Source organism: Carassius auratus, chromosome 21, assembly GCF_003368295.1.
Source record: "Carassius auratus strain Wakin chromosome 21, ASM336829v1, whole genome shotgun sequence".
Classification (NCBI taxonomy): domain Eukaryota; kingdom Metazoa; phylum Chordata; class Actinopteri; order Cypriniformes; family Cyprinidae; genus Carassius; species Carassius auratus.
In genome coordinates, this window is record NC_039263.1 from 17,458,983 (window position 1) to 17,474,765 (window position 15,783).

The 15,783-nt window shown below is 36.3% G+C and overlaps 2 protein-coding genes and 1 long non-coding RNA gene across 4 annotated transcripts in view; 2 read left to right on the forward strand and 1 right to left on the reverse strand.

The window, feature by feature from the left end:
• Positions 1-15,783, forward strand: part of LOC113038752 (mitotic-spindle organizing protein 2) — a 1,160,083-nt gene that overhangs the window by 899,669 nt on the left and 244,631 nt on the right. The gene's annotated exons all lie outside the window — the stretch shown is intronic.
• LOC113038712 (transmembrane protein 132C-like) overlaps positions 1-15,783 on the forward strand; it is a 120,090-nt gene that overhangs the window by 32,249 nt on the left and 72,058 nt on the right. Inside the window, exon 3 of the mRNA XM_026196332.1 lies at positions 1,037-1,943. Coding sequence (XP_026052117.1) covers positions 1,037-1,943 — 907 coding nt within the window. The remainder of the gene's footprint in view (positions 1-1,036; positions 1,944-15,783) is intronic.
• On the reverse strand, positions 9,244-12,238 carry LOC113038759 (uncharacterized). The gene is made up of 4 exons (XR_003274811.1): positions 11,903-12,238; positions 10,913-10,978; positions 10,657-10,828; positions 9,244-9,383 (listed from the first exon to the last, which is right to left on the reverse strand). It is a non-coding gene; the product is annotated as an uncharacterized LOC113038759 (long non-coding RNA).

Consider the following 15,783-nt stretch of genomic DNA (forward strand, 5'->3'; position numbering starts at 1 on the left):
AAGTTTGAACAAAGGTTCACTAGAAGTTTCACTGTAATTTTCAGTACACATGGTCCACATAATATTTTGGCTAAACATTTTGTTTTAGAGAGAAAAAATTGCTGGTTTACTGCCATATTCCTGTAAAAATGCCCATCTGATTCTTCCAAATGACTAGACTTGTTATATTCTTCTTGTTTCCTAATGAAAGACACAGTGTCTGCGATTCAGTGAATTTTTTCTTTTTTTTAAGAAATGAAAATGTAACTTAAGTTAATCAGTTTGGTGTAGCACCGCATTCAGTGCGCCCTTTGTGCTTTATTTCTCTGATTACTTTTTTCTTTCAAGTCTTTACTCTTTATCTTTCTCTCTCCTTTTTTATTGCTGCCAAAAAGAATAATGTTTTAGTCCCACAGGAAAATAGTCTTTGAGTAAACTTTTTCTCCCACCATTCTTCACTGACACTTTGCATTACTCTTCTCAATATCTGGCTCCCATGAAACAAAACAAACTGATTCCACTATATTAACTCAATATTCATGAGATGATTTGATTTATTATGGGTGATTTACATTAAAAGAATAATAAAACAAAATTAACTCAATGTGTAAAAATGCAGTAGAACATATCCCTAGACTCAATCTATATTGCACAGGCAAAACCTTTAAACAAACCATAAAATACTTCATGTTACACAATGGTATATAAGCATCCTCCTGCTGTGCTGTAGTGTCTGCCTTAAGCACCAATAGCATTTGTCTGCCACCAGCTGTCACAAATCTCCAGCATCTGTTTCTCTCAGACCAGTGTTGTGACGCAAAATCAATGGAGACTCTTGGGTCCTTCCATCACCCCAAATATCTGTAGTGAACTGCTGGTTGAAGGCATTCAATAAAAGAGTCCAGTTGCCTGGAGATGGGATTTCAGAATGGGGCGGGAGACAAATGACTCTTACTTAAGAGCATAGCATGTAAGAGCATGCAAGTAGCTAGGTCGGGCTTAGAGGTCTGATAGATGGATGAATAATGTCTTTTTTGTCTTCTCTGTTATTTGTCAGTCATCGACAGTCGGATGCTGATGGAAGGACTGCAGAGATTTGGTGCCATCCCAACTTATCTTCCAGTCCGATACCAGGTGCTGAACGCAGAGTCTGCCTTCTTCCTGAAGGAGGCCAACCAGGACATCATGAGGAACTCCAGCCTGCAGGTTCGTACAGAACTTTTCTTCATCCAACAATCCAGAAAGACGCCGTCGGTCAATGCCAGTTACGGGCCACTGTATGTAGAACAACCTGTGCCTGCGGAGCTTCTGGGCCCGGGACTTTTCAACAACCCCTCATCCACGTCACCATCCTCCACTTCCTCTCCTCTCTTTAGTTTTAACTGGAAAGTGCAGACTTTTATTATTAGTGAGCGAATCCATCCAAGCTGGCCAAAGGTTCAGGTTCTCTTCTATGTTGTGGGCCGGGACTGGGATGACTACAGTGCTGTGGACAAGTTGCCGTGTGTCAGGATGTTTGCCTTCCACGAAACCCAAGAGGTACGGGGCACCTGTCGTCTAAAAGGGGAACTCGGACTGTGCGTGGCTGAACTGGAGCCCCTGCCTAGCTGGTTCAGTCCCCCTAGTGTCATACCAGGTCGACAGAGATCTCCCGAGCTGGTTGAAGGCACTCCTGTGGAGCTGTATTACATGCTACAGTCCACCGACACTGGGGAATGCAGCTCGGAAGACTCCCGCAAGACTAATTCCATCCGCACTGGACAGCTGGGCCCTGCCGGGTACTTCTCAGGGCCCACACCTATGCGCAGGATTGGCAGCGTACGCCTATTCCAACCGCTCTCTGAACTGCGTTTGGACAGTAACTTTGTGGTGATGGTTCCCTCCAGACCCATCAGGCAGAGGGAGACCGTATCAGCCTTCCTAGCAGTCTCCACCCTTTCATCAGTAGAGATCTTCACTTTAAGGTGAGTGACCAACTCTTATAGTACTTTTATAGTGATACTTTATTTAACGGAAAAGAGCAGATCTGACATTTTGATAATTAAACAAAAGTAAATTTGAAAAAATAATTTTTTTGCCCCCAACTGTTCACCCAGTGCCCAAAATTATTTGCAGCATTGCTAATACTTTACCAGCAAATACCATGAAAATTAAATAATCAAGAGTAAAACTTTTTATTTTTTTTTTAGTTTTTGGAAGGTGTATTCAAAATTCACTTGGCTCAAGAACATGCCCACTCAGTTTGAGTAGGCATGCTGTTTCTAAGGTAGGCTGAATAGATAAATTGACAATTTTCTGCATGGCCCTTGAATTTGGATGATTTCATGCTCTCCAAATTCACCGTTGTCAGCACATAGCACGTTTATCATCAGTGCAAGTTTTACTGTGCGATTCCCGCAGTCCTGAGGTTTCTGGTAATTTCAAAAGTGTTATATCCAGGCCTCAGAAAGTTTCACAAATTAATAGAATCTGAAAAGGTCATGGAAAATACAAGGAATTTCTATACTACTTTCATTTATTCTAGTCATTCATTTGACTACAAAATACTCTCTGTATAGTAGCTGTGTTCCTTAGAAGACTTTAAAAGCCTTTACTTCACCAGTTATTCTTTACAAATGATTGGAAAAGCCTAGAAATAATTTTTTCAAAAATGTTCCCAAAATGTAGCCTGGATTGTGTTTCCTTATACCTTGTGAAGCTTTGTTCATGGTTTTCAAAGATGAGGACATGTCATTCAACCTGTCCATGTTGACTGGCTTCTACCATGTTGTTTACATCAAAATGCCACAATCACACAGTCTTTGACATCATCGGGTACATTCATAATCTTAAAGGGATAGTTCACCCAAAACACATTTAAAAGTTTACCTTGACATTCATTATGTGAAGTCTACATAGCCCAAAGGCAATTCGTGAGACTACCCTTTCAAAACAATAACTAATTAACTCTCAATTAGTAGATTTAACTCTTAATTAGTATAATGCAACTAAATACAAATTAATTATTAAGAGATGTGCAGACTGCACAAGATGAACTGTTTGAAAGATATTTCCTAACAACCCAGTGTGCAAAAGTGAGAAAATTCTTTATTGATTCATTGAGTGTTGAGCTCTAATTAGAACAAGCGGATTTGATGAAGCGACTAAAGACATTCTGTGCAAGTGAGTAAATGACCGTGAGAGAAATTAATGTTCATTCCTGTTTGTATTCTCTCACGCCTGATATCTAAACTCTTGGTTTGAGTTATACACTAACAGCCTTGGCCACTATCTCATGCGTGATTAACGGACTTTAAGTGTTCCGGTCTCGATACGATCCAGTTTTGCTCCTCTCTAATTTGTTTGCGAAAAGTGGGTGTCTACTAGAACAACGAATGAAGCTTAGCATGCAGAAATAAAAAGCTCAGAAATTAATTGCCTTTGATGTAGACAGAAATGAAGAAGCTCCTGGCAGATGCGTTGTTTTCGGAAATGTTCTCCAAGGGTGCTCTAACATTAGAAACAGCAGTTTCTAATAGAGTTATCAGGCCAGTTTTAATTAATGCGGAAAGAAAAAGTTTAGTCCTCAATAGCAAGTAAATCTGTGATGTCTTGGGTGACGTAGTGCTTTGGGAAACTGTTCAGTGATGTTGATTTCTCTGTAGTTCCTCCTGTGTTCATAAAGACTGGTGATAAGATCCTATAAACGGTTTTTTTCTTTTTCTTTTTGCCTTTCTCCACTTGATGCCTTAAAGTCTTTGTGATGGCTCCAAGTCCCCTCAACCCCTGGAGATAGGCACAGCTCTGTTCTCAGCTTGGGCTGCGCTCCGGGTTCCAACCAAACAGTTTTTTTAAATAGTGACCAGCTGAGCGCTGCTGATAGGGCTGTTTCTCTAGGGTCCCTGGCTGTTGATGTGTTGTGTAGGTGCTCGAGGGGGAGGGGAGGAGGTTACATTGGGCGGCGGCACATGGTTCAGACCAGTTGTGACGCTGGCGTTCTTGGAGCCAGATCTCCTCATCTTATCATCAGCCTAGGGATAAAAATGCTCTGTGATCAGCTTTTCCCTGCCTAACACAATCAGGGTAAAACAGAACAGCTCGTGAGAATCGCATCTGACTGTCAGACTTCCTCCAGCACAGTGTTCAATGAAATCACCCTACACTGTAGGACTGAGATTTGAAGTTTTTTTTGCATGAAAATCTACAAATAAATTAATATGCTGAAATAGATACATTTAGATAAATATATACATTTTCTTTTTTTTAAATAGATTAAATAATACGTATGATAATTGAGTAAAAGTATTACTCAAATAAAGTTTAACATTTTTAAAATAACATTTCAGTTGTATTTATTATAATAGAAATTAAATATTTTAAAGAAGTTCACCCATGCATGTGAAGCTTTTCATTTGTGTTTTCTATTTTCCACTTTCTGGCCTCTTGTGAGAGAAATCACGAAGACGCTCTGAAACAAAGAAGCAGCTATTTTTAAACTAGATTTATAGATTAAATTTTACAGCCGTTCTTTACCATTCCCACCGGCCAATATTTTTCATCTTTCTCTGAGAATAGAAATCATGAATGTAAGATTATAATGTTTATTGGTGATGAACACGCTCTTAAATTTCTCATTTTAATTCTCAGGCCAGTGTCGTGTGTTTGGAGCTTGCACTTCCTTGCTTTTTACCTCATTAGTGGTTTGGAGATCAGTAACATGTAGAGATGGGATTTATACCTGATTCATAATGCAAATGGAAACGCGCTTCCCTCACAAACAAATTAACAACCTCTCAAAAGATAAATAGCCCCTGCTGTATTGTAATTTTGACTAAACAATCTTACAAGTTTCTGCATGTCCCAGTGGAATATATGCTAATGCATGCAAATGAATAATTATTCCTTATGGACCATTTCTTATTTTGCTATAGCCAATATATTTTTCCTTGTCCAATTTTAGTCCAGTTGCATATACACCATTCTGATGAGTACAAATGACCAAAAGCTGATTGGCTCTGTCATTTGACTGGTCCATAAACATGAATCTGCTTGTCTTGAATTTGAAGGTGTGTCAAATAAATCAATGACGGTGAATATAATTATTGCATTTTACTTTAATAGCCTTGTGGTCACATTATTTATTGACTTCCCTTTTGAATAAGCAAACGATTTATGTTTAAACAGGCTGATTTAAAGGCCACCCATAATACATTTTTCACACTTCTACTCAAGTACAGCAATTTTGTAGACCCATTGTCCTTTGGTTAATAATTCAGTCACTTTGATATGGCATACTGTGGGTGGTGAACACATTTATGCATATAATAATTATGTTCTGATATAATATATCCGTTCTAAAAAATCAAGGTTTTTTTATGTTGTTTATTTGTCTATGTGGTAATTTGCTTTTAGACAAACCATGCACTAATACATTATTCAACACCATTGCTGAGTATTTTCTCCTTAAAACTGTAGTTTCCCAATGACAGTCCCAGAAACGTGGTTTGAAACAGAGCTCAGTTTGCTACGTCACAAAATTAAATAACCAATCACATAAAGGGATATATTCCTGTCATTAGCATATCACTCTCTCTATTTATACAAATGCGGTGCGCACAGATCATAGAAAGAGATTACATACAAAATATACGTACCAATTACCAGCATGAAACCAAAAATAAAATGGAGCAAAAAAAGAATGAAGCTGTTTAATGTGAATTTAGCACCGCTAACTTAAATAATAACCCATGGCAACAGTGTTGCATTGCCTGCAGGGCAAATTAAGAATCACAAACTTGTCTGCATTCGACACAATATCGTCAAGTAACTTTAACAACTGTTACAGTATCCAGTGAAGTTGTCTGCTAGTAAAAACATAGTTTCATTATCTGTGGATCAGGAGGCCCTGGCTGGTGTGACTGAGTGGAGGTGGGGCTGATTTGCTAATTCATAGATCCGCATATAGTAAATGAGGCAAGGGTGTAGTAATATTCAATAGTTTAATATTCAAGAGTAAGAGTAATATTCAAGCTATCTTATGGCCTGAGAAAATTATGTTCACAAGAATTTTTTTTTAAAAATATGTAATTTTGATGATTGAAGATGAGTTTTTAAGAGTACATTTTTGACTACAGGGGAACTTTAATGGCAGCAGCGAAAAAGAGGGAGAATGTGAGCACACTGTGGCAGTGCCATCAAAATAAAAATCCCGCCTTGAGCGCATGAGCCAAACAGGAAAACTTATCAGCCAATGCCAATATTTGAAAAATGACCGATATATCTGCCTTGGCGATATTTTGGTCAACTACTAGCTAGGACTTCACCCATACTAATATTCTGGCTGATAAAGATAATTATTTTTGTTATGACTGATAGCCAAATTATGCACTATTTTGTCTATGTAAATTAAAAATGAGATGCTAAAAACTAAAATCTTCTGTGAGTAAAGTGCAGAGCAGTGAAATTTGTATTTCTATTTTGAGAAATCCTTCTCAAAGATTACATTTAAGATTGTTTTTAAAGGCATTTATCTCTAAGGGTGTTAGATATTTAACTGTAAAAAAGTCTAATATTGAACAATGCATTAACGGATATGTTCCCGATCTATTGTGCATCCCTATTATAACCTGCTCTTTTCTGTACGATGAACGTCAGTGGTGGCTGCGGATCTCCCAGGCCCTCCATCGCCTTCACTGTACAGACGAATTACGTGTTTGTTCCTGATGTTCCTGAAATGGTGTTTCTCTCATCCACTGTTTGCCTCTATCTGTCTCACAGATGGTCCTGTGCATTTATTTTCAGTGTCCCCTTAGAGCAAGGGCTGTAAATTGGCCTTTTCACCGATGGATTGGAGGCTGCAAGAGCCACAGAACTTGATTAGTTGCCATCACAGTTTACAGAGCGATTACTCCCAATTTCCTTTTGCCCCTCCAGGGTCGCTGGCACGTGTATACTTTGAAGGCACAGACTCTCTTCATCTGGCCATTAATAAGTAATTAGTGATTTGTGCACAGGGGAAACTTATTCGCTCTCAAGCTCTAGTTTGATTTGTTTGCCGCACAGACTCCTTCCACAAAGCAATCAGCGGCTGCCCGCAGCGAATAATCTTAGTTTGCACATTTCTTGGTAATGATTTTTAATGCATCCCCACCCATGAATTTCTCAACCTTTCAGCACGGTGGCTGTCATTATTTGACTGAAGGCACCGGATGATTCTTTTTCCTTAAATATTATTCACTTTGCCTGTTTTGCACAGACCCGGGGGGTACTGGGAGAAATGGGTACTTTCGCCTTTCTCTGAAGTGTGGTAGTTTGTTTGGCTGAACCATGATCAGAGTAACATTGAGTGTTGTGGATGGTCAGCGCTGCGCTCAGACGTTTCTCACTTTCCTTCCCCGCAGTTCACAGCAGGCCGCCACTGTCAAGTAAAACCGATTGTTTTCTGACTTTAAGAACCAGACTTATTCCCAGAGAGAAACTGTTGTCCATGATAGAGTTTATATGAAGTTTGCTAGCTTAAACTTGAACTTTGTTGTAACAGAATGCATGTTTTGAATGCATTTTAACACCACTGTTTAAACGTTTGGGGTAGGTAATATTTAGTTATTGAATAAAACTGATGCATATATACAAATAGTTAGAATGGTTTGATATTGAATATTTATTGGTTGATATTGGATATTGGTTAAATTAAACACCTTTCAGTCAGTTCCATAAATTACTTTTGCAGTTTTTACATTTCTACTAATAGTTTTCAATCAGAAATTGCTTGTCAATTTCACATAATAATTATGTGGAAATTAATTACACTGTTAGACTTTACAAGGGTTTTTTACAGTAACTTACTGGCAACACTGTTGCCAGTAAGTTACTGTATTTGAGATTTACAGTACAGGTACCGCATTTTAGTTTTACAGTAACTACATGTTACTGTAATCATGTTTTACAGTAACTACATGTTTCTGTAATCATATAATACAGTATTATTACCATTACTGTAAAAACACCTTGGTTAACAGTACATTAATCCTAATCAATCATTAATTCTTACTAAATTAAAATTACACTTTTATAATTTTTATCCTACACAAGTCCTGACATTTAGTCCAAAAAGACACAATTATTATGAAACATGAAATCTTTATTTAAAGCATTGCAAATACTTTAACTTGAAAAATGTAAATGTGTGAAAGTTCATTTTAAAACTTTCTCAATTCATATCTTATTTTCAAAAAAAAAAAAAAAAATAGAGCATGAATTTACATGTATAAAAGCAATTAGAGTACATTCAATGGCAAAAACACTGCAGAAAATCACATTTACAAAACAAAGTATCTGGACTATGCATAAAGAACTGTCGTTAAAGATACAATGCTGGGACAGTGCAACATTTTTTTGTCCTTTGTCTGTATACTGGATTTAACATTTACATCCATTAACAAGGAATAAATTAAAGAATTGACAAAATAACATATTATTGAATGTGCATTAAAGTATTAAATTCATAGGAAAATACATGAGAAATATGTCACTTAAAAATACTGTAAATTTGGTGTAAAATACTCATATACATGACTAAAACCTAAATGTCCAAAGCCAATAAATTGTGAAAGTAGATAAGTACTCAAGTTTTTCATCTTCTTTGGAAGTCAATAAACCTGGCACATTTGATGTCTTGAAACAACCAGGAATATTCTTCATTATGGCAGGAATCTGTCAGAAGTCCCTTTAGGTAAGAATGACAAAGTTAGTCATAAAATGTGCACATTTACACAGATAGAATTTAATTTTAAAAATCCTAAAAATGAATCCTATTACATTTCATCATATGGTTAAACAGTATTTTATACACTTGGTTAACACTTTGAGGTAAACTAACAAAACAAATGCTGTTTAATCCAGTCCTGCAATGCCATCATGAAGATTGTTGAAACTATTTTAGGGAGGTGGTGATTCAATGCTATGAATATTTTGAAGAATGTTCTTTGTAGTGATGCTGAACCTGATTCCATATTACAGAGAGGTGTTTCGGTTATTTAGCTTAACAGAATAGATAATTAAATAGAAAACTGTCAGTACATAATAGAAGCAGCACAAACTACATCCTCCAAAATCATCATATTACTGAATCACCTCAATTCAATTTAATCAAAAACAACATTGTAACCATTATTGCAGGATGAATTAAAAGTAAACTGCATTAGTATCCTCAAATTGAAAAGTGTCTGTATACAGTAGATGTCCTGTTAAGAAGCATCTCACCTAGTCCGAGTTTCTCCACTCAAACTCCATTAGGTGGCGAAGAAAGGATGACACTGTTGTTGATTACTGTTGTCTTTCTCTTCACAACTTCCCCTGTCTTCCGACTCACTCCGGTTTTGGCGGTGCATTTTGTTCCCTCCTCTGGGTTTATCCTCAAGAAAAACCTTTAAGTAAGACACAATGAATGTAAGAAAAAAAAACATCAAATTCTTAATATAAATAAAATTTAAAGGAAAATTAATTTTACTATACAATTGAAGTACAAAAGAATCTTAAAAACAGGCTTAAATATTTTTTGAGTCTGTGTGCTGTATTTCTTAAGCCATGAGCAAAAAAAGGCATTTTAGATTTCTTATCCCTCAGTGCCTTTGCTTTAAATGTTTTTGGTAACACTTTGGAATAATGGTTCTTCATTAAAGAGATAGTTCACCCAAAAAATAAACTCTGTCATCATTTATTTCATTTTGGGGCACCATTTACTTCCATTGTTTTTTCCCTACTATGGAAGTGAATTCTGCATCAAAACTGTTTGGTTAAAAACATTATTCAAAATATAATATTTTGCATTCAGCGGAACAAATACATTTGGTTTAGAACAACTTGAGGGCTACTAAATGATGACTGAATTTTAATTTTTATTGAGTGAACTGCCTTTTCTAGGTAAATGCAGGAAGTAAAGCATGACAAATGAGTAGTTCTACAGTATCACTACAGCTACTACCAATAACTTACATGGAAAAAAGAATAACTAATCAGTACATAATTTTAAATGTAGGACTGGGATATTTTTATTAGGTAATCAATAATTACTGAATGAGATTGCCCTTATTAAATACTAATAATTATGAAATACCTTTCTACTAAGTTAATTACTAATCACAACATTAACCTTTGTCTGAGACAAAACCACTGGTCCATATTCAGTGTAAAAAAAAATAAAAGTGATAACGTCTAAGACACAGTAAGGTTGTGATTAGTAATTAACTTAGTAAAAAGGTATTTCATAATTATTAGTATTTAATGAGGCCAATCTCATTCAGTAATTATTGATTACCTAATAAAAAATATCCCAGTCCTACTTTACTATTACTTACTGGTTAGTAAATCTTGTTTCCATATTAGTTATTAATCCTGCATAGTTACGTAAAATGACAGGCCATCATTCTAAAGTGTTTTCATAAATTATATTTATCTGCCAAAACAATCCAAAAATGTTGTTTGTCCAGGACTTAAATTCCTCAAGATAATTTTATCTTCTGGAATTTTTTATTTTGTAGTTTATTTTGGCAGATGAAATATAATGGTACCTGGCTAGTTACAGCTACAAGAAAGTAAAAACCTATATAATTTGGGGATTTAGTTAAACAGACAACTAAACATGTTAAACTTTGATTTAACAGAACAAAACAAAGTGTGGAGAAATGAAGATGTACTTACTGTTTTATGAGTTCCAGTGTTGCACAGGCAGTCTCCCCTTGTATTCAATGTTGAAAACGTAGAAGATGAAGAATACAGAAAGGCATCTGCTCATCCCAGGTGCTCATCCAAAACATAGGCCACCTTTCCCTCAATGCTTACCATCCACTTTGTGGAAGAGAAAAATTGTGACCTAAAAAAAAAAAAAAAAATTACAAATGCTTAAAAGGCAAATACTCATTTAAGTACACTAACATTGCACAAAACCTTCTCTTACCAAGCATTATGAGTCTTGGTGTGGCTGGAAGGCTCATGTCTTTCTCGATGGATGCCTTTATTGTAGCTGTTTTTAAAACACAAAAAGACCTATTATTACTACATGTTTAAAATGCAGCTTAAAAATAACATTTCATAGACTAGGCTTAATTCGCCTTAAATGAAAGATTTACTTTGCTCGAAAAAAAAAACATCTGGTTTTTAATCCTAATTCAATAGGCTACACTCGTCTTTTCTTTTTTTCTTTTTTTTTACGTTAACTTTACCTCAGTTTTTAGCCCCAATGCTGAAAAGAAACCGTTAAGGGAATCCAGAACCGTGAGCTCTGGATAAAAACACCGTTTAAATGGAAAAAAAAACACGATGCTATTACTCTACTAAGTTAGAGGGCAACGTTATTTACTAACTAACTTCGTCTTAATGTAACGTTAAGCTTAACTGTCTAATACTAAAAAAATGCTTTTAATCTGTAATTCAATAAACCCACAAAGTCTTTTTTTAAATAAAACGTTTGGTTTACCTCAGTTTTTAGCCCCAATGCTGACAAGAAACCGTTAAAGTCTCCAGAACCGGGAGCTCTGGACTTGCGACTGCACTCACTGCTAGTTCCTAATCTAGTTCGTAAAGCACCCAGTCGACCCAGATGTCAAAAATGACAAAAAACGACAGTTTAAATAAAATAAAATATGTATAAAAAAACTATGCTATTTCGCAACTGTGTTAGGCCAACGTCAATTTACTAACTCCGTTTTAATAAGCTGCTATTCTCGATGAAAAAAATCATGATTTTAATCAACTTCCCTGCTAAAACACGACGTAACTGTTCCGTGTTGTTAGCGGGGTTAATTCAATAAATTCAACTCACAACGTTTTTTTTTATATATATAAAACGTTAGGTTTACCTCATTTTTAGTGCCAATGCTGACAAATGTTAACCTATAAAATTGGGGTGCGGACAACCGCGGGCACACGCAGTCACACACATATTTACCTTGCTTGTTTGCTGTTCTTCCTCTTCCTTACTCACGGGGATGAAAAAATCTTCGCAAGGTGTCTGTCCTTGGACGCAGCTCTTATTATGTTCTCCGGCATCGTCAGCTGATCACTCTCCTCGGGCAAAACTTCAACCCTGCACTTTATGGTTCCTAATCTAAATCGTAAAGCAAATCCTGACGATCCAAATAGCAATCACTGTATTTGGTGTTTAATGTCACAGAAAATTCCCATGATGCAAAGGGAATTACAGTTATAAACTGTAAAGAGAATTTACAGTATTATACTGGTTGATAAATGGTAAATAACTGTAGAAATTACAGAAAAGTCTAACAGTGTACATCTGTGAAGTAACACATTGAATTAAATGGGAAATATTGAAGTAGAAAGGCTGAAGTAGTATTTTCTTATAAAACTCCAATAATCTTTGTTTGAAAATAGAAAAAAGCATAGCATAGCTGTTAGTTTGCTTCAACTGTTTCTTCATATTCAGACACTTTTTGTATTCTTATTTCACTTTGATTTACAGTTGTCTTTTTTTTCTTCTTTTTTTTGAGTGTGCGTGTAGGTATAGATTTCTAAACTACTTTAATTGGTAGCAGATAAATCTGGGAATATTATGTCAAAGATTCAGATCTGTGTGCAAAGTGAAAAGAGCAACCACTCAGTTACAGCCATTGAAGCAAAGTGAGTTACAACACCTGTCTGCCTCCTGTAATTATCTTTTTGACCACTGCTGGATGGGGAGAACAATTGGAAGTCTTTAATTGTGAAAGATGTTTCCCTAGATGGAGATTGGTGAAGTATGCTTCAAGGCTTGGGAATGACCTCATTCTGGCCATCAACACCACTGAGCCTGGTTGGGAGGTTTGGCCTTTATCTCTCGCTTTAAGCATGTAATTTGGAGCAAAGCCCTCAGAAGCTTCTGGAAGAGTGTGTAGTGGGTGGCTAAGCCTTGATCAGCTCGTGGGGGATCTCTTGTCAGGTCCAGTAATCCCAGAATCATCAGATAACAGGACATGCATTGATGATCGTATGATGGTGTTATCTCTGTGGTTTCAAAAGTGTTAAAAATGACTATTAATACAGCCAGAACAGCATACAGTGAGCCCTACTCACTTTGAAAAAAAATATATATATATATCTGTAGACTTTTGTAAAAGACTAAGAAACCCGACTTTGTCTGTGACCGCTGATCTCTGCAACCTCCACCAGAACTATAATTCTCTGTGAAGAACAGCCAAGAACAAAACAAGCTGGTGTTTCATGCACAAAAACATATATTTTTGCTTCTCACTGTGTCCCTGTTTTTTTTTTTTCCTCTCTGCTGAATGTCTCCTGGGATTCTTGTCCTGTCAGCTCTATCTACTAACAGGAACCTGTCAGGATTGTACGGTTTTCAGATTACGAGTGAAAAATGATCATTGATAAACCTGGGACAGACTCTCTTAAGGGAATTCACTGATAGCATTGTTTATTTGCACATGTTGTTTGGATTGTTTTAGCACCCAGTTTGCAAGGAATCATGCAAATCAGATAGCGGCACAAACATGGCCAGAAACTTAGCGTTGAATGTGATTTGCATGACACGGTTCCAAAGTTTTACTGAGACTATATGGCATTGCTCTACTAATGCAATCCAGAAATCTAAATTAACTCTAAAATGCATGAATAAAAAAATGCATGAAATTTTTTTTTTTTTTCAGTTTTTTTCTTATTCTTACCAAATTTAGAATTTGATAATTTTTTTTATTTTATATAACAGTTCTTTCTGGTCCTCGAATCTGATTGGCTGAGAGCCTTTTGAGGCGTTTGATTTTCCAGTGTTAACAGATCTCCAACTGTTCTACCGTTTGTATCACTTCGCTTGCTGTATTTCTCACAGCCAATGTCATAGCGGACACCCAAATCCACTATAACTTTATGAATTATACTGTTTTTGCGCCATGGAATGTAGTTTTAATAGGTTTTTTAGGTGAGAACGTAAGACTTCAACTATTTGATTTGATAATAAAGATTATGTCTGTTTTAAAACTGTTTTCGAAAATGTGGAAAGTAAGGATCGCTTTCCGCAGCGAATATTCAAACTAATGTTTTGTTGTGAATATGGGATTGAGCTGAAGATTGAACACAGGTAATCACACTCGCTCAGTCTATCTTTCTCACATACTACTTGACTGTGCATATTACAGTCAGCATTTTTAATACAATAAGCTGTTAATGAAGCAACTAAATGTTCCTTCGTTACTAGTTCTAAAGTGACGTTATCGAATTAGTAACAGATGTTTGGGCTCAGCTGTTAAACTGTCAATTTAAGATTTAATTCCGTGGCAGAAGCAAAATTCCGCACAAAAGAGGGTTATTAAATACACTCTATTGTTTTTTCTCTGTTGTTATTTCTCCATTGTCAAAGCCATCGAACTGTTGTATAAACGGAATATCACACTCGCAGCCATGCGATATGGCTATACATCAGTATGGCTGTGATTACTTGTGTGATATTGCTCATTTAAATAAGTTTTCTCTTTTATTTACCTGTCACATGATCCTTCAGAAATCATTGTAATATGTTGATTTGTTGCACAAGTAACATTTATCATTATGTTGTGGTGCGTAATGTTTTTGTGTAAACTATGTTCATTCTTTTTTGCATCTAAAATTATTAAAGTGGTGCAGCCGTTTAGTGATTTCACCCCTTTGTTAATCGTTTGCATGGCTCTATTTGTAGATTTTGTTTACAGTAAGTGTTTTCTTTATCATAATATTTCAAATATTTACACTGTATCAGCTAGAACATTGGTGCAAAAAAAATGCCCGTTGCCAAACTTTTTCCAATTAGGACTCTTAATAAGCTCTAAAAAATACTCATATCCCAATAGCCTTGAACTGACTCGCACTCCATTTTCCTCAATATGTTAGGCATAGAGTGTTAGATTTATGGTGGTGGTTTCCTGGCCGTAAAATGAGATGCGGCCCGATGTAATCCTTAACAAATGCCGTCCATGTTTAAAGAGCCTCTACACCTCCTGTGCGGTCATGTGGAGCTCCAGTTCACAGCTCGGTGTTAATGAGAAAGATTAATCCTGTGTGTGTGCTGCGATTCATCATGCCTTTTTACCTACGGGCTACACATCAGACCCAACTGTTTTGGACCATTAGATGTGGTCCAATTGGACTCCACTAAAAAAGTCCCACAGACAATAGCGAGCAGTAGTGTATGAAGAAATAAGAGGAGCTCTGGTTTGATGTTTCATGAAAAAGCACTTTAATATTAAGGCACTTCAGAGTGAGTCCCGAAAATATTAAAAGAAGCTGTAATACATCCATGGGCAATTTTAATAGTAATACAGAAGTGTTCATGATTTATTTGAAGAGCTTTTTTACCCATATGCGGGTATACTCAAGCTTGCTTCCTTCGTAACCTCCAAAATATTGGAAATTTGTCAAGGTGATCTGGTGACACACACACACACACACAGACACAGACACGCACACAGTATATGTATGTATATTTTCCAGCCTTTTTATGCCATTTGCTTCTGAAGTTTGAATCACAGGTCCTGTTAAACATCTTTGTTTGTGTAGCATTTGTTTGCAGTGAGATCAGATCACAATATAACACAACTTTTCATCATCATACCTATGAGCTATACATCATACTCCTAACTGATTTGGAACATCAGATGCGGTTTCCCTGAAATATTCCCACAGACAACAGCGATCAGTAGCATATGAAAAACTAAGAGGAGCTCCAGTTTGATGTTTCATGAAAAAGCACTTTAATATTAAGGCACTTCAGAGCGAGTCCAAAGAAATATTAAAAGAAGCCTCACATCCATGGAGAATTTTAATGCCGTGTGAGTGTTATAAGTGATACCC